Below are 20,156 nucleotides of genomic sequence, written 5' to 3' on the forward strand. Positions count from 1 at the left end.
TATATAAAACAAATGTTACTGTTCTGTTTAAATTTATATTAATTAAAGAATCCTTACAAAATTATCACTGTATCAAATTGTTTTTAAATTTTAAATTACAAAATAAGCATCACAACTTTTTTCAACATTGATAATAATAAGAAATGCATATTAGAATGATTTCTGAAGGATCATGTGACACTGCAGACTGGAGTAATGATGCTGAAAATACAAACTAAATGCTAAACATTCATGGAAAGGCATACCAAAGTAAGTTCCTACTAAAAGAGAAGAAAGTAAACTAGATAGAGTCAGAACTCTCCAAACACAGCCTCTGTGGAAGGGTAGGCTTCAAAGGCCAATATCAAAACTTCAAAGATGATGTATGGAATAGTAGGGTACCAAAAGCAACAATGAGAATGAGTGAGTGAGTAAGTGTGTGTGTGTGTGTGTGTGTGTGTGTGTGTGTGTGTGTGTGTGTGTGCGTGCGTGCGTGTGTGTGTCTGTGTGTGAGAATGTATTTTAAACACAATCCCTCCCCTCCCCTGTCCTGATCTTGGGCCAGTCAGTAAAACTAATGGGACTCAAAAATCTCCATTCTTATCAGCCAATCAAATGGCTCGCCTAGACAAGATGCCAACCACTCAAGCGTGTATGAGTGGTCATGAATGACCTCAAAGCATCGCCTAACAAGATGCTCACTGAAAACCAACCATTTATTAAAAAATGGGTCACTCCTTGTCTTGTGTATGCAGTAAAGGAATGGAAGAGGTCAAGTGCAACAATGTTCCTTTTCTTGTCAATTTGGGGAGTTTGCGTCTGGTCTATTTCCATTTGGACTTTGTTTCTCATTTATAACTGAACACAAATCATTTATAATCATGGGGGAGGGGGATATGCACAATATCGCTGATTAGCTTAAGTCCTATGGATGCCTGTTCTCTTCAATGTTGCTGGGCCTCTTAGTTTGCAAATATAATATGAGTAGGCCAGTGAAAGATAAGGACAGGACAGTGTTGTTTTCCAATCAAATATTACGATAAGCCACAATAATTTTTCTATTATAAAAAAATTCTTATAATGCATTATAATATTATATATAAAATAAATAGGAAATAACTACAACTATATCAATATACAAATATATAATTGGCACATACATTGATCAGGCATAACATTATGACTTGTGTTGGTTCCTCTTTTGCTGCCAAAACAGCCCTGATCCAGTCTAGGCATGGACTCCACTAGACCCCTGAAGGTGTGCTGTGGTATCTGGCACCAAGATGTTAGCAGCAGATCCTTTAAGTCCTGTAAGTTGTGAGGTGGAGCCTCCATGGACATGTTTGTTCAGCACATCCCACAGATGCTCGATTGGATTGAGATCTGGGGAATTTGGAGGCCAAGTCAACACCTCAAACTCATTGTTGTGCTCATCAAACATTCCTGATCCTGAACCATTTTGCTTTGTGGCAGGGTGCATTATCCTGCTGAAAGAGGCCACAGCCACCAGGGAATACCGTTTCCATGAGAGGGTTTACCCGGTCTGCAACAATGCTTAGGTAGATGGTACGTGTCAAAGTAACATCCACATGGATGGCAGGACCCAAGGTTTCCCAGCAGAACATTGCCCAAAGCATCACACTGCCTCTGCCGGCTTGCCTTCTTCCCATAGTGCATCCTGGTGCCATGTGTTCCCCAGGTAAGCAACGCACCTGGCCATCCATGTGATGTCAAAGAAAACGTGATTCATCAGACCAGGCCCCCTTCTTCCATTGCTTTGTGTGCCCACTAGTGGCGCTTTAGGCAGTGGACAAGGGCAGCATTGACTCCCTGGTGACTGGTCTCCGGCTATGTTAATTCTGAAACCTTTCTATCAGAACCAGCATTAATTTCTTGAGCAATTTGAGCTACAGTAGTTCTTCTGTTTGATCGGACCACACAGGACAGCCTTCACTCCCTGCATGCATCAATGAGCCTTGGCCACCCATGACCCTATCGCTGGTTCACCACTCTTCCTTCCTTGGACCACTTTTGATAGATACTGACCACTGCAGACCAGGAACTCCCCACAAGAGCTGCAGTTTTGGAGATGCTCTGACCCAGTTGTCTAGCCGTCACAATTTGGCCCTTGTCAAACTCAAATCCTTACATTTGCCCCTTTTTCCTGCTTCTAAAACATCAACTTTGGGGGGAAAAGTTCACTTGCTGCCTCATTTATCCCATACACTAACAATTGCTGTGATGAAGAGATAATCAGTGTTATTCACTTCACCTGTTAGTGGTCATATGTTATGCCTGATCTGTGTATTCAAGGTCAAGATAAGCTGGCAATTAGCCTTTAGATAAAATGTGACTTTCTTTTGCAACTAATTGAGCTTTCCAAAACAAGTTGTTAACTGCATTGTCCGAATTTCAGTGTTTTCAAAGTTATAATAAATATAACTTGCGCATCTCCCTCAATATTAAGATACATTTTTAATCATTGGGTTTCTTAGTCAAATGACAGATTCGTAAACTTCCCCCAAGGGTTGACATTTGGCTACATCCTTGAATGGCAGACAGGCATATGCAATGGCAAATTGCTGTTTATGCACATAGCACAGTGCCACACATTTGTAAACACTGACCACCCACTCACTGTTTAAGCAACAGCTGCCCAGTCGATCTGATGCGGAGCTTAAACCAGAATAGTATCTCATACCTCACAGATAAATATTAATAGCTGACATCAAGCAAGAAAGAGATAAAAGAGGGAAATTCAACCATGTACAGTCAGACACACACAGCGGCAGGAGTCAAGAGCACTGACATATTCATTCAGCGAACGGAAAAAGCGGAAGAGAAGGGGAGACTGTGTATTCTCTACAAATGGAAATGAGTCTAATGGATCATAAAGAAGGACAAAGTATGAGTCAGAAATAGAGGGGGAATGATGGGAGACGAGTTGAGGGAAAACATGAGGATGCTCAGAGGAAAAGAAAAACAAACAGTGCCTCTCTTACCCGCACGGGGAAACATAGAATGGGAATGGAAGTGGAGGATATTCACAGGCAACACGCATGCAAGGCAACGCAAAACACACACCCACAAATACAAAACGAAAACACATGATGGGCAGATCCAGGCAGCCAAAGACGGTCGTGCTGCACAACCTCTCGTGGCACCAAAACACACAGATGAAGCGCCTGCAGTTGACTCTCCTACCTTGAAGCAGACTCTGTAGGTTCAGCTGAGCCTCCTGGTGCAGTTCCTGCACACACTCCGGCCTACTCCACGAGCCGAACACATTCACATGCTGTTGCCATGACGATTGGAAGTGGGCCGTTCGTTTGCTCTCCGAGTCCAAGTTGGTGGCGGCTGGCAGAGAGAGAGAGAGAGAGAGAGAGAGAGAGAGAGAGAGAGAGAGAGAGAGAGAGAGAGAGAGAGAGAGGGAGGGGAGAAGAACAAGAGATACAGATAGAGAGAGAGAGAGAGAGAGAGAGAGAGAGAGAGAGAGAGAGAGAGAGAGAGAGAGAGAGAGAGAGAGAGAGAGAGAGATGCGGAAAGGAGGGAGGGAAGAAAAAAGATACAGTACATAAATAAAAACTGATAATTTGCATATCTTTTTATATATTTGCCTACTATGGCAGCAGAGAGGTGGAGACATCCAACGAATCAACCGCACACTAGATTTGCGATCAAAGGACTGCAATCTTGTAATCATAACAATTAATTAATTACAACCCTAATATGTTTTTCTGTCTGGCAAATTAAACTGGAGACCCAACAGAAAGAACAAACTGGCATACGTTAATAAAACTAACAAGGTTTTTTTCTCTTTTGGTTTATGGTAGTGCTGCAGCATCTGTATAAATAAAGCCATTCACACCAAGGATGATAATGATAACAATAAATTATTAATAATGAATAATTATTAATGAGAATAGGGAAGTCCACACCACAACTAACACAGAGGAATGATATTGTTGGAATCTGATCATCGATTAAAGCATTGAATCATAATCTATTGACTCTAAAAAGCTTAAACATTTAATAGTGAACTGAACATGATTGTGTTGTGGATGCTAATATAGTTATCATTATAGTTATCTAACAAGAGTTGACTGCTCAGAATAATTTATTGTAGACTACTGAAATATCTTTTAACTTGCAGAGCAAATATAAATTTGCCGGAAGTTGTCTGGTTTTTCCCAGGCTAAAAATATCTACAGTCATAAAACTCTATAGGCTGATAGGTCCTTTGCATGACATTTTCAAGCAATCACACCATTACTACATGCATGGCATAAGCTGATGGGCCTCTGCTGATCCTTCAGCCAATGAGATTGCTTGCTAAACATTTGTATAGTCTGGTTTAGTGTTTACTGTAAACTGGTCATGTAGCATGCTATCAGAGTTCCTCTGAAATCATCCACCTCCCCCAGTTCAACATGCCTAAATCTGCTTTTAAGGGCTCCCTCCTAATAGTCGACTAACCGTTAGTCGGCTAGAAGAGGCATGGTTGACCAAAATTGTATTAGATGGTTAGTAGCAGGAAAAAAGAAATCCACAGGAAGTGGCAAAATCACACCGGCTGTGATAGGGTCTACTTTAGGGTTCACCTGTAAAGGTTCTACTTTTATTTCTGTAAACTCACAATAACAACAAAATGTGCTTTTGTAAAATAAAGAGAACAAACAGGATGGTTTGGGATCTGTGAACTTGAGCAGTAACAAAAATGAACCAAAACACAGCATGTACTTGTCTCACAGACATGAGAAATATAGAAAGCTTGAAATATCAAGCAATTGTCAATCAATTCAAGCGGAAAACAATTCTCAGCTCATGTAATCCATATGAAACGTGCATATATAAGCACGTCGACTGTGAAGATGCATTGTCGACTTAATCTTTGCAGCAGAGAACAGAAAACTACCAATAAATTATTCAAATGTTTTGACACTCTCCTTCTATATTTTTAACGATATACTTTCAATATAAATCAATATGTTTCCTGGTACGCTATAGCAAGCTCTATCCGTTTAAGCACTGATTAGGCTATGTATTTTATATAGGCATTATTAGGATTTCTGGCTTATTAATAGAAACACGCAATTACTAAACGCTTAAATCGCTTAAATGAAGACAACAAAAAATCTTAAGTTGAGGGTGGCCCTACTGCTTTTTGTTTTATATATTTATGTATGTCTTTTTATGCAGCAGCAGTATATTTTACATGCTCACAGCAGCACGTCTGTGTATCTGTTAGCAATAGCAAGTCCATCTTGCTCTGCAGCAGCAACAACAATCAGCAGCAGATCTAGCCTGCCAAGACCAAATACATAATAACATTACCATATTCAATAACATGCTAATTACTATTCTGAGAGTTGTCATTTGAACTATCTTGTTTTGTAAAAAAGGAAAACATGAGAAGAGTTTTGAGAAGAGATTGCATTGTGAATGATAAATTAACATAATGACCGAAGAACAAAATAATCTCCTATTTTAACAAAAACATGTCACAAAGCTCCCTTTTTAAAGCAACAGTTAAGGCAAAATGATTCATACGTTTTTATACTTTTATAATCCTGCAAACCAACAACACATCTTTATTTAAAGCTTACTGCCAGATAGCAGAGAGACAGAAAAAGACACTGATGAAAAAGGACGACGCTTACTTATCTCCCAAGAGGTTAACTGAGCACACTTAATTACAACTTCAGCACTAGTTCTCCAAGAGGAAATTAATATGCTATTTCTTCCGCTTACATAACTCTGACTGATCTTCAAAGCATAAAGATTGATGGAATGTAAAGCTGAGTCAACATGTTGAGCATCAGGACAAACATAAGTTAAAACATCAGTTATACATGAACATTTAGAAAGACTGAAATAGTATTTTCATGTAAAACATACTTTAATAATGTTTTTGTTTGTTTTTTAATTTACAAAATGTATTATTTATTTTTATTATGGTCAGGAGGGCTGTGTAGGAGTGAAAAAATAAGAAAGGTGAAAGGTTAGCCTGGACTGATGTTCTAGAAGTCATTCACCTTTTAAACAACCTCAACGCATTTATTTTAAACAACCTACATGAACTGTACATTTGATTAAACACTATCAGTACAATAAATCAGGCAAAAAATAATTACTTCCATAATGGTGGAACCACAGCAAGATTAAAGGGTTAGTTCACCCAAAAATGAAATGTCATTAATGACTCACCCTAATGTTGTTCCTTTTTACATTAAAAAAGTCATAATTTAGAAATAAAAGGCATTTTTTCTATACTGATATTAGCCCTCTGGCTTGAATGCTTTGTTTCAAGAGGCGTGTCTGCTGTGAGTCTTCAGTGAAAACACCCACTGTTGTGATTGGTTGACATCTTTACATTTGAAAGGAGATTACGTGCGGAGGGGGCGTGGTTTAGTGAGGCACGAGCAGGAGCAGAGAGAGAGAGAGAGAGAGAGAGAGAGAGAGAGAGAGAGCTGGGGAAAGATTGCTGAGAAAGTGTTATTGTACCGAGTTTTTGAGAGCACGAGTTTATTTTGTTTGTATCTGAGAGCTCTGAATAAACACGAGTGAACTTTGCAACATTATTTCTCTCACAAAATGCTTTCACCACAGCTAACAACAAACACGACATCAACATGATACAGTAAGAGCTTCTGTTGAGCATAATGAGCAGTATCATTCAAACGTGTGATTGACCAATCGGAACATTTTAACGATTGTTCTTTGATTGCTCTCTGTAGTTTAATCACTTAAATAACAGATTTGTTTCATACTGCTAACAGAAATGACGTGAAGTTGATGGTTTTAGTCACTGGCTTGATTCACTGATGCATCAAGACGGCCAGCGGCGGGACCGACAGTTTTAAACGACTTAGAAATTGATTAGCTACACATCAGAACTCACTGATCCCAGATCAGGCATTACTGAACACTGTTACTCACTGTTTGTGGTGATACTGTTGAATCTGTATGGTAAAGCCCTTGCTGACATCACGACGATAAACTGAATCCATTCTCTACTAATTCTCTGGGCGGGCAAAGCAGAGGAAGGGGAGGTAACTGTTCCTGTTATGATGTCATAACAGGATAATTCAAGATCAGCTACTAGATATACTCTCAAACTAAATATAAAATATCTTAAACTTTTATAGCCTTCAAAAGGCTATAAAATGATCTGCCACCTGCAGCATGCTCAAATGCGATATATCCTTCTAGCCGGGACTCCTTCTTCATGTATACAGACATGATGTAATGGCACAAAGTTAAATGGCAACATGCTCGTATTGCCCACTGAAGTCCACCAGTACCACTCGAATTACATCACACATTATTACTGTTGTGAATCAGGCTAGGTAAGGAGATCGATTTTAAAAACTGGCTGGTTATTTACTTCATGGACCATTCATATACTTTACTTACTGGATAATTTTTTAACCGGAAATAAAAAAGTTAAGGATTACAGCTTCAAGGTCTATTATAAAAATCTTTCCTTGTTTCCATTTCCTGCTGTACCATCTGAACTCCACTATACTCAGTCACATGCATGATACACTTAATTAGACCAATGTTCTGACCTTCATTAGCTGATGATTAACGTGCATGAGCTGAATCTTTGAACTACAGGACATTAAACACGGCATGACATCTCTGCAGCAAGGCCCTTACATGTCGATTCAGAAGCTATTTGTTTTTTAGAAACTATACTTGGCTTTTCACATTTAGAAATGGCATGTCATGCAGGCCACAACGAATACACTGTGCTGATTCAAAGCATATTCTGTATATTTTGGTTATACTAGGCCTGCCTCCAGAAACTAAATAAATGATTTGCTTCTTATGTTTGTTTGCTCTTCAAAGTGGCATATCCAGTTAAAAGAAGACAACGGCCAAGAGAAACAAAGAGAAACAACCAGGCTGCTGCTGTTACCCACTTCAATATTTATAGGCATTTTGTCTCAACTCTTCTCATTGTCATTGTGCAGAATGTATCCAGATGAGATTTGTCAGACGTGTCTGCTGGTACAACATCAAATAAACAGCACAAAGTGCCGAAAGTTTAGAATAGTATAACCAAAGCCTTACAAACCCAGAGTAGAAAAATTCTCAGTAATCTCATATAGTATGCCTTCATCTAGGGTTTCAGAAGAGATCGCAACAATGTCTCAAACTGCGCTCAGAGCTGCCAAGATTTTGCTGCAGACAAAAAAATCTAATATTTCAGTACAAACTAATTCTTTAGTTTTCATCATATTAAAGCTGCACTATACAACTTTCCGTCCACTGGGGGGCGCCTATTCCAAACAAATGCGTAGTTTGATGATGCAAAGTTTGAGCGCACCATCTTGGAACATTTAGTCTTCACCTCACAGAATAGCACTCGGGCAGAAATCACGTTCATGCATGTGGTTATTAACGTTACTGTAGTGTGAAGCAGAGCAGGACCGAGTGTTGTGGAGCTGAGCACGGCCGCTGGAGCGATTGTTAAACAAATACCCGGCTCGCGAACACCGGGACTTTTATTATGACGGGACGGGACACAGTCGCCGGGCGACTGCACTAATCCGCTCTTCCGGTTATGATTTTGAGGTAATGCAGCTCTGTTTATCATATAAGATACCTTTAAGTGTGTTGAAAATGATGTTATGGTCGATCGATAGATAGATAGATAGATAGATAGATAGATAGATAGATAGATAGATAGATAGATAGATAGATAGATAGATAGATAGATAGATAGATAGATAGATAGATAGATAGATAGATAGATAGATAGATAGATAGATAGATAGATAGATAGATAGATAGATAGATAGATAGATAGATAGATAGATAGATAGATAGAAATTATCCAATAGCAATACACATTAAAAAAAGATATATATATATACATATAACCCGTCTCCGGCGCAATAATTCCGATCTTTCATGTATCCATACTCTTGTGTAATCGACGCACCATCCTAAATAAACCCGTCTCTTCCGTGATACCCTGAAATTTTTAATAATCCGATCTATTATGATTTCTGACCTGTAAGGTTGCCAGAATAATAATCATACACAGTGTGTTAATATGCCAGAGGAGAACTGGCACCCCGACTGAGTCTGGTTTCTCCCAAGGTTTATTTTTCTCCATCATGCCCTGGTGGAGTTTTGGTTCCTTGCCACGTTCGCCTTTGGCTTGGCTTGCTCAGTTGGGGACACTAAAATTATGATCAAAGTTATTCAACTATTTATACAGATAAAATTTATGATTTAGGTTTTAATTAATTCTATAAACTATAATACGGATCTGCCAACATTGTCGCTATATGATAAATTAAAATAAGCTGATAACATCACTGTTTTCTCCAGAACGACAGTACAGACAAATCTAATTTTGATGCAATATTATCCTGTTTGACACTGACACAATCGTGATTGTAAAAGCGCTATATAAATAACGTTGATTGATTAATTGATATATATATATATAAAAATAACACGCAGCACACCAACGTTCAACCCCCCCAATGTTCGAACCATATCTACGCCCTTGCTTATATCGACCGATCGTGCAGGTTATGTATATGTAATACAAAACTAATAGCCCAATCATTCGTGGGTGGATGAGAAATGAATCATTGTTTGTTTGATAAAGACGTTTACGAGCCATTCCGGTTGTCACTTTCAAAACAATCCGTCCCTCATGTGAACTGGCAGGAGACCTGAAGCTCATTAAATATGCAAATCTTATCCAATCCTAGCCGTGGGCGTTTACTTCCAAGTGCATTAAAACACCCATTAAAACCCAAGGTTTTGGAGAGAGCCTCAAAACCAGAGTAGAAAATAGCCTATTACTTATTAGTTATGATGTTTTTGAATGTAAAAACCACACGAACATCATTACTTGACCTCAGACAACAGTATACAAAAATGAAAACGCCAGTACATGACTCCTTTAACTGAACCCACTTCTCCACCATAAAAGAACTTAGGAGGAGTGACATCCTAAGAGGGCAGGGGGCGCTACAGTGCAAGTTAGTTTATTTTTAAAGGGGTACTTCAGCGCTGGAAAGATGAATCTGTATTTAAACTGGGTCATCAATGTAGTATAAATGTGAAATTATTTTTGAATTTGGTGCCTTCTAGACTGAGAAAAGACAGAAAATGTATTTTGTCTCATGGGGATGAAAAAATACAATTCCCAGAATGCTTCGCTGCCCTGTGAGGCCATTCCCAAAGCCACCTACTTGACTACTGTGACTGAGTTGGAGAAAACACTACAATTAAAAACTGAACGTGTCTGTTCAATATAATGAGTGAGTCACCGCGCGAGTATCACAGCACTAACTGCAGGTGTCAGATAAATGAGCTAATGAGCTCTCATGATGAGAGCTGAGGTAATCATGACTACACTCGCGGCATACATTCAGAACGCGAGTTCAGTCTGGCACGTTTCAGTTCATGCCTTTGCAAGTTTAACTTTCATAGAAATTAATTTGAGATGTTAAAAGACTTACATTGCTCACCATAGCTCCGTTTAAATGAGAGCGCAGGGAGAGCTCAGCTTGCAGCTACAGGCAGAGTGTAATCTCCCATCCCCCATGTGCGAGTTGAAAACATGCGGAAATGGCTCCCTCTGCTGGCTGTAGTCTTTAGCCTCTGGCCAAACATTCCTCCTATGATGCAAATATTGTCAATTTGCGTCATAGGAGGAATTTTTCCAGAAATAAAGTGCATAAATCTCTTGTCTCAGGGGGATATGAGGGGGGAAAGCACAATCATTTGAATATACTTCAGGGTATCTACTGATACAAAGCCATATGCTAATCGCTGAAGTAACCCTTTAATAAAATCCATTTAATCAGTCAAGCAGTTAAATCCAAATCTTTTGAAAAGAAAAAATGGGTTTATATGATGAACAGATTTAATTTAGGCTTCTATTTGTGATCAATGCGCAGCACATGACATATAAACGGAAGCTCAACTGTGCTTGTTTGACGTTTGAGCTTACGTTTACCATATTTATAAATTATGACAGTGATGAAGTCATTGATGAAATCATAGTGATGAAGAGAACATGACAAGCGTGCATTATTGACGTGGTTTAGCTGGTAATCAGCTCTCATGTATTTCATCCTTCTTCCCTCACATCCACGGCATATTACAGGAGCTTGAAGAGAATGTGTCGCAATCGGACAGTGTTACTTTTATACACCATTTCATCTCATATTTCATAATTTGCGCTCAGTTTTTGTTGACTCAATTATTTTCTCATCCCTGTTTTTTTTTTTTTTTTTTTTTTTTTAGTGATCACTGCCTCCCTTCTCAAACCCCCCTTGGTTATATATAAACTAATAAAAAAGTGCATAAAATTGAATTTGACTTTCATTAAATATTCTCTACTTAGCCAATGCTGGGAGCTTTGATGAGTGATTCCCTTTTTATTCAGATGTTATCATAATTTTATCTCAAGCTTGGGCTCTTTACTTCACACGCGTGTTTAGACATGACGATAGAATCTTGCACAGATCCAATATTGGTAAAGAAGAATACACTGTATACATTAGTAAAATGGTGTCAGTATCCCTCACCAACCCATATCGGCTTGCACAATTTTCTTACATACACGCTGGAATTGTGTTTTTGCTCTGTGATCGTACAGAGAGTGCTGCCAAAAAGCAATTACTCTCACAGGATAATTGTAGTGGCATGAATCTCAATCCAAACTCTCTTTCTGCCCTTCACCCAATCTTTCCCTCTTTCCTTTCACTGATGTGTGAGATTGAAGCCTTTCCACACCGTCAAGCAGGGCTAGAGCCCTTGATGGGTTTTTTACTGGGTTGCACATTGAGAATGTACATAGCAGCACCGAACGTGAGGCGATAGTGATCTAAAAATGTCCGATGTAGTTAAGGGAAGGTTCATGACAACATCACCACCACACCTGGACAAGCACCAATAAAAAGCTGCGAAACACTGCAGTGAATGAAGGTGATTTACACCAGCAGATGGTGTGTACGAGACAAAAACAATCTCAGTCCTCAAAGTGATCGCATAAAACAGACGCTCAATTAATTAAATCGATCAGCTAATGATGAAAGCACTAACATCCGCTCTCAGCTGCCATTTCTGCCCAGAAATGTTCAGCCGAGGTCTGGAAACTACGATGCAAGTGTAAAAATCAACACAAAGGGTAAGCCAGACTCACATTCAGTACATGGACACAGCTCATATTTATGGAAATATGTCTCTCTGTTGTCTTTCTCTCCATGGTAACTGTATGTATAGTGTGATGGAGAAGCTGTGAGCACAGATAGAGTGAAACATTCTTATACTGGATCTCTATATCTTTCGAGTCCATGCTCACTTTTCTTTCGTGTTGTTGATGCATTTTCTCTTGAAATAAGAAAGAAGGGAATATTAGTCCTTTTTTCATCGCAGCTCAGTAAAGCTACACTTGAAGGCTTGTATCAGGGATGAAAGCAATGAAGACACTTTCTAAAGGAATTTCAGTTAATTCATTTTTAGTCCAAGTAACACGATTATGAACAAGAGTTCACACCACTGAAGGCACACAAACAAACCATGATTTGCTACTTGTTATTATTGCTAAAAGAAGGCAGGTGGTATTAACCCATTATAGGAAGAGACATCCTTATAATAGAGAGTGATTTATTGGACAAAAATGTACAAGTCATCAAATTTTCTGTCCTTGTTCCCAGAGGAGAAAGGGGCCATTACACAGAACCTGTTTAAAACACACACACACACCACACACACACACACACACACACACACACACACACGTCCATGCACATACATCTGGTTTACTATGTGGGGACTTTTCATAGACGTGGGAAAGAACAAAATGTACAAACATACACAAGATGCAGGGAAGTGGAATAAAAAATGTATGAATAAAACAGATAATAATAAAACTAGAGACATGTAAAATAGAATAACAATAGAATAAAACTAGAGACATGTACCCTTGTTGCCGTCTGTTGCTGTTGGTCAAAGCAGTGCAGTAAATTGCATGCTTTTAAAAGTGCAGGATTCAATCACAGCAGTCCTTTCCTTATTTATGACTCAAAAGCAACATAATACTGCATAATTTAGTACATAAACATGGGAACAGAACACCCAAATTTACATCGACGAGAATGGCCAAAGACTGAACCAAAACCAAGACTAGAAAAATACACAAGAGGATGATTAATGAAACTTAGAACAGGTGTGAATTAATAAGATACCATGACAACAAAGCACACAAACTGGTGGACAGCAGGCACACCCAGAAGTACACTAGTGTATAGATTAGCTTAAAGCTTACAGGCATAAACTAAAAAGAATCTAATTTTGATGCCATGGGGTCTCGGTCATGTATGTTTGATGTAGAATAGAACTGGATGGATGGATGGATGGATGGATGGATGGATGGATGGATGGAGGGATAGAGGGATTGATGGATGAAAAATAGAATTGGATGGATGGATGGATGGATGGATGTAGAATAGAATTGGATGGATGAATGTTGGATGAATGGATGGATGTAGAATGGAATTGGATGGGTGGGTTGATGGATGGATGCTGGATGTAGAATAGAATTGGATGGATGGATGAAGAATAGAATTGGATGGATGGATGGATATAGAATGTAATTGGATGAATTGATGTTGGATGGATGCTGGATGTAGAATAGAATTGGATGGATGGATGAAGAATAGAATTGGATGGATGGATGGATGGATGGATGGATGTTGGATGTAGAATAGAATTGGATGGATGAATGTTGGATGGATGGATGGATGGATGGATGAATGGATGTAGAATGGAATTAGATTAATTGATGTTGGATGGATGCTGGATGTAGAATAGAATTCAATCGATGGGTGGATGGATGGATGTTTGATGTAGAATAGAATTGGATGGATAAATGTTGGATGGATGGATGGATGGATGAATATTTGGATGAATGGATGGATGGATGTTGGATGTAGAATAGAATTGGATGGATGAATGTTGGATGAATGGATGGATGGATGTAGAATGGAATTGGATTAATTGATGTTGGATGGATGCTGGAAGTAGAATAGAATTGGATGGATGATGGATGTAGAATATAATTGAATCGATGGGTGGATGGATGGATGTTTGATGTAGAATAGAATTGGATGGATAAATGTTGGATGGATGGATGGATGGATGGATGTAGAATGAAATTGGATGGATGATTGATGTAGAATAGAATTGGATGGGTGGGTTGATGGATGGATGTTTGATGTACAATAGAATTGGATGGATGGATGGATGGATGGATGGATGGATGGATGGATGGATATAGAATGTAATTGGATGAATTGATGTTGGATGGATGCTGGATGTAGAATAGAATTGGATGGATGGATGAAGAATAGAATTGGATGGATGGATGGATGAAGAATAGAATTGGATGGATGGATGGATGGATGGATGGATGTTGGATGTAGAATAGAATTGGATGGATGAATGTTGGATGGATGGATGGATGGATGTAGAATGGAATTGGATCAATGGGTGGATGGATGGATGGATGTTTGATGTAGAATAGAATTGGATGGATAAATGTTGGATGGATGGATGGATGGATGGATGGATGGATGTAGAATGAAATTGGATGGGTGACTGATGTAGAATACAATTGGATGGGTGGGTTGGTGGATGAATGTTTGATGTACAATAGAATTGGATGGATGGATGGATGGATGGGTGGATGGATGGATGGATGGATGGATATAGAATGTAATTGGATGAATTGATGTTGGATGGATGCTGAATGTAGAATAGAATTGGATGGATGGATGAAGAATAGAATTGGATGGATGGATGGATGGATGGATGGATGTAGAATAGAATTGGATGGATGAATGTTGGATGAATGGATGGATGTAGAATGGAATTGGATGGGTGGGTTGATGGATGGATGCTGGATGTAGAATAGAATTGGATGGATGGATGAAGAATAGAATTGGATGGATGGATGGATATAGAATGTAATTGGATGAATTGATGTTGGATGGATGCTGGATGTAGAATAGAATTGGATGGATGGATGAAGAATAGAATTGGATGGATGGATGGATGGATGTTGGATGTAGAATAGAATTGGATGGATGAATGTTGGATGGATGGATGGATGGATGGATGGATGGATGAATGGATGTAGAATGGAATTAGATTAATTGATGTTGGATGGATGCTGGATGTAGAATAGAATTGAATCGATGGGTGGATGGATGGGTGTTTAATGTAGAATAGAATTGGATGGATAAATGTTGGATGGATGGATGGATGGATGGATGGATGAATGGTTGGATGGATGGATGGATGGATGTTGGATGTAGAATAGAATTGGATGGATGAATGTTGGATGAATGGATGGATGGATGTAGAATGGAATTGGATTAATTGATGTTGGATGGATGCTGGAAGTAGAATAGAATTGGATGGATGATGGATGTAGAATATAATTGAATCAATGGGTGGATGGATGGATGTTTGATGTGGAATAGAATTGGATGGATAAATGTTGGATGGATGGATGGATGGATGGATGGATGGATGTAGAATGAAATTGGATGGATGATTGATGTAGAATAGAATTGGATGGGTGGGTTGATGGATGGATGTTTGATGTACAATAGAATTGGATGGATGGATGGATGGATGGATGGATGGATAGATGGATGGATGGATGGATGGATGGATATAGAATGTAATTGGATGAATTGATGTTGGATGGATGCTGGATGTAGAATAGAATTGGATGGATGGATGAAGAATAGAATTGGATGGATGGATGGATGAAGAATAGAATTGGATGGATGGATGGATGGATGGATGGATGGATGGATGGATGGATGGATGGATGTTGGATGTAGAATAGAATTGGATGGATGAATGTTGGATGGATGGATGGATGTAGAATGGAATTGGATCAATGGGTGGATGGATGGATGGATGTTTGATGTAGAATAGAATTGGATGGATAAATGTTGGATGGATGGATGGATGGATGGATGGATGTAGAATGAAATTGGATGGGTGACTGATGTAGAATACAATTGGATGGGTGGGTTGATGGATGAATGTTTGATGTACAATAGAATTGGATGGATGGATGGATGGATGGATGGATGGATGGATGGATGGATGGATGGATGGGTGGATGGGTGGATGGATGGATGGATGGATATAGAATGTAATTGGATGAATTGATGTTGGATGGATGCTGAATGTAGAATAGAATTGGATGGATGGATGAAGAATAGAATTGGATGGATGGATGGATGGATGTAGAAAAGAATTGGATGGATGAATGTTGGATGGATGGATGGATGGATGGATGGATGGATGGATGTAGAAAAGAATTGGATGGATGAATGTTGGATGGATGGATGGATGTAGAATGGAATTGGATTAATTGTTGTTGGATGGATGCTGGATGTAGAATAGAATTGGATGGATAAATATTGGATGGATGGATGGATGGATGGATGGATGGATGGATGGATATAGAATGTAATTGGATGAATTGATGTTGGATGGATGCTGGATGTAGAATATAAGTGGGTGGATGATTGATGTAGAATATAATTGGATGGATCTTGGATTTAGAATTGGATGGATGGATGGATGGATGGATGGACGGACAGACAGACTCTACTCACACAAACACAATAGAGGCATAATTTTTCTCATGAGCATAATCTCCTCTTTCTGTTGCAAGCACAAACAGATTCCATGACACCTCCTCCATTTCACATGTTTTCCACAGAAACATGCACCGAGTGCTGGTGAGGCTGTGATGTGTTTGCATATGCTGCAGTGTTGGTCCCAGCAGTGCTGACTGTAGTGACTGCTGCTTCCTCACGGCTCGCTCTGCACTGCCTCACCCCTCCCCGTCTGTTTCCTCTGGTGCCAGTGAGAAAGACAAGTGCTGAAAGACAGGCTATTAGTGAAAGTGTGTCTATGTGTCAGTATGTCTAATAAACAAACATGCAAGAGCTCACACACTTCCCTAAGAGGAAGTGTGCGGAGGATAGGAAATGTGACCACTGGCCTTCTGGAGGTAATCTTTCCCTGTTCATAGTCTCATCATCTCCAATACTCTTCCTCTCATATACCCTTCGACATTATTCATACGAGTGAAGATTACACAGCATTACAAAACACTTTGACGAGAGGCTACAGCACTGATTGGATAGTTTTTTCTGTTTATTGACAGATTAAAATGCGGTGATTTATTTTTATTAGGCCTGACCTTTATTCAAAATGACACATTAAAGCTGCAGTGTGTCCTCTGTGCACAATTAGCAACAAAGAAACAGAATATGAATATAATGATTGTTGTTAAATATTTTTCAAATATAATATAATGAATGTTGACAGTCAACCAAAATGTAAAGAATTTAAGCATTTAAAGTGGCAGATGACATAACTGGAGCATATGCTTACTATAAACAGAAAGTTGTCGTCCATCGGTGTGGCCACTAAAATAGTTATCGCTGTAGTAACCGTTCTTGGTGTGCACATGCCTTTACTACATACACCTATATTTCTGCATTTTAAAAGTGCACTATGGAGATTTTGGGTGGGTAAAACTGAACAAAATTTCAAAAGTTCTATTTTATATTAAGTAAATGTAAAAAAAAAAAAAAAAAAAAAACTGTCCAACACAATAATGAGTGATTTAGGATCGATTGGATTTCATGGAGCATTTCAGGTTTACATCACTCGTCTTTTCATGTTTACATCATGTTCGTAAACAAGGAAAAGAATATCCAGATACTATTGCAGCAGATATGCAACCCGCTCACATAAGTTATTTTTCACACGTCTTGTAGGACTTTATTATTTCTATCAATGTTCATCAAATTTATGTGCTGAATCACAATGTTCTAAAATAAAAAAGTAACTTGAAATTTTATGTTTCAACCACAGATGGCAATAGAGAGTTCCAAATTGCACTTTTAAGCTTCCTGGAATAAATGAAAATATGTGGTCACACTTAATATAAGGTGTCTTTAACTGCTATGTACATATTTCATATTGGTTATGGTGTAAGGGAAGAGTGAACAGTGTAGTTAAAGATTACAGAAATTAATTAAAGCTGTAATTACATCAAGGTATTTAAAAAATAAATGCAATGTAAACAAATCTTGGTACACTAAGTGCATTGTATCAAATTATTGATTTAAATGTTAGTAGATAGTAATTCAAGAAACTTAATCTAAAATATTGTTTATACATCCTTTTTAGCACTGGAATGAAACACACATGAACAGTACTTCAGTAAACACTGAAAGCATGGTTGGCAAATAAACTGTCCCATATGATTTACATGCAGTGTTTGGTTCTAAATGTCTTCACCTTGTAAATAGTCTAAGTAGCAAAATCAGATCACACATGCACAGAAAGTTGGATAATGTGTTTCTCACAGGTCCTCTTCTCAGGGGAAACACATGCTAATCCAAGATGAGAAAATCACTTCAATGAAAAGGCTGTCTCTAACTGTGAAAAAAGAGTTTAAAGAACCGAGAGTACAAGCTCTGACAGCCTCTGTAAAGGAAACGGATCTAAGAAAGCAGATAGCAGGATGAAGCAGACACAGTGCCTTGCGAAAGTATTCGGCCCCTTTGAACTTTGCGACCTTTTGCCACATTTCAGGCTTCAAACATAAAGATATAAAACTGTAATTTTTTGTGAAGAATCAACAACAAGTGGGACACAATCATGAAGGGGAAAGACATTTATTGGATATTTCAAACTTTTTTAACAAATCAAAAATTGAAAAATTGGGCGTGCAAAATTATTCGGCCCCCTTAAGTTAATACTTTGTAGCGCCACCTTTTGCTGCGATTACAGCTGTAAGTCGCTTGGGGTATGTCTCTATCAGTTTTGCACATCGAGAGACTTTTTTTTGCCCATTTCTCCTTGCAGAACAGCTCGACCTCAGTGAGGTTTGATGGAGAGCGTTTGTGAACAGCAGTTTTCAGTTCTTTCCACAGATTCTCGATTGGATTCAGGTCTGGACTTTGACTTTGCCATTCTAACACCTGGATATGTTTATTTTTGAACCATTCCGTTGAAGATTTTGCTTTATGTTTTGGATCATTGTCTTGTTGGAAGACAAATCTCCGTCCCAGTCTCAGGTCTTTTGCAGACTCCATCAGGTTTTCTTCCAGAATGGTCCTGTATTTGGCTCCATCCATCTTCCCATCAATTTTAACCACCTTCCCTGTCCCTGCTGAAGAAAAGCAGGCCCAAACCATGATGCTGCCACCACCATGTTTGACAGTGGGGATGGTGTGTTCAGGGTGATGAGCTGTGTTGCTTTTACGCCAAACATAACGTTTTGCATTGTTGCTAAAAAGTTCAATTTTGGTTTCATCTGACCAGAGCACCTTCTTCCACATGTTTGGTGTGTCTCCCAGGTGGCTTGTGGCAAACTTTAAACAACACTTTTTATGGATATCTTTAAGAAATGGCTTTCTTCTTGCCATTCTTCCATAAAGGCCAGATTTGTGCAGTATACGACTGATTGTTATCCTATGGACAGAGTTTCCCACCTCAGCTGTAGATCTCTGCAGTTCATTCAGAGTGATCATGGGCCTCTTGGCTGCATCTCTGATCAGTCTTCTCCTTGTATGAGCTGAAAGTTTAGAGGGACGGCCAGGTCTTGGTAGATTTGCAGTGGTCTAATACTCCTTCCATTTCAATATTATCGCTTACACAGCACTCCTTGGGATGTTTAAAGCTTGGGAAATCTTTTTGTATCCAAATCCGGCTTTAAACGGCTTTACAACAGTATCTCGGACCTGCCTGGTGTGTTCCTTGTTCTTCATGATGCTCTCTGCACTTTAAACGGACCTCTGAGACTATCACAGTGCAGGTGCATTTATACGGAGACTTGATTACACACAGGTGGATTCTATTTATCATCATTAGTCATTTAGGTCAACATTGGATCATTCAGAGATCCTCACTGAACTTTTGGAGAGAGTTTGCTGCACTGAAAGAAAAGGGGCCGAATAATTTAGCACACCCAATTTTTCAGTTTTTGATTTGTTAAAAAAGTTTGAAACATCCAATAAATTTCGCTCCACTTCATGATTGTGTACCACTTGTTGATTCTTCACAAAAAATTACAGTTTTAT

General features: G+C 38.8%; 1 protein-coding gene across 5 annotated transcripts in view; it reads right to left on the bottom strand.

Moving 5' to 3' along the window:
* Positions 1–20,156, bottom strand: part of nhsl2 (NHS-like 2) — a 93,458-nt gene that overhangs the window by 10,569 nt on the left and 62,733 nt on the right. For all 5 annotated transcript variants that reach the window (XM_067437376.1, XM_067437377.1, XM_067437378.1 and 2 more), the window contains one exon: positions 3,184–3,336. In XM_067437376.1, coding sequence (XP_067293477.1) covers positions 3,184–3,336 — 153 coding nt within the window. The remainder of the gene's footprint in view (positions 1–3,183; positions 3,337–20,156) is intronic.

This window comes from Pseudorasbora parva, chromosome 1 (assembly GCF_024679245.1).
Source record: "Pseudorasbora parva isolate DD20220531a chromosome 1, ASM2467924v1, whole genome shotgun sequence".
NCBI lineage: Eukaryota > Metazoa > Chordata > Actinopteri > Cypriniformes > Gobionidae > Pseudorasbora > Pseudorasbora parva.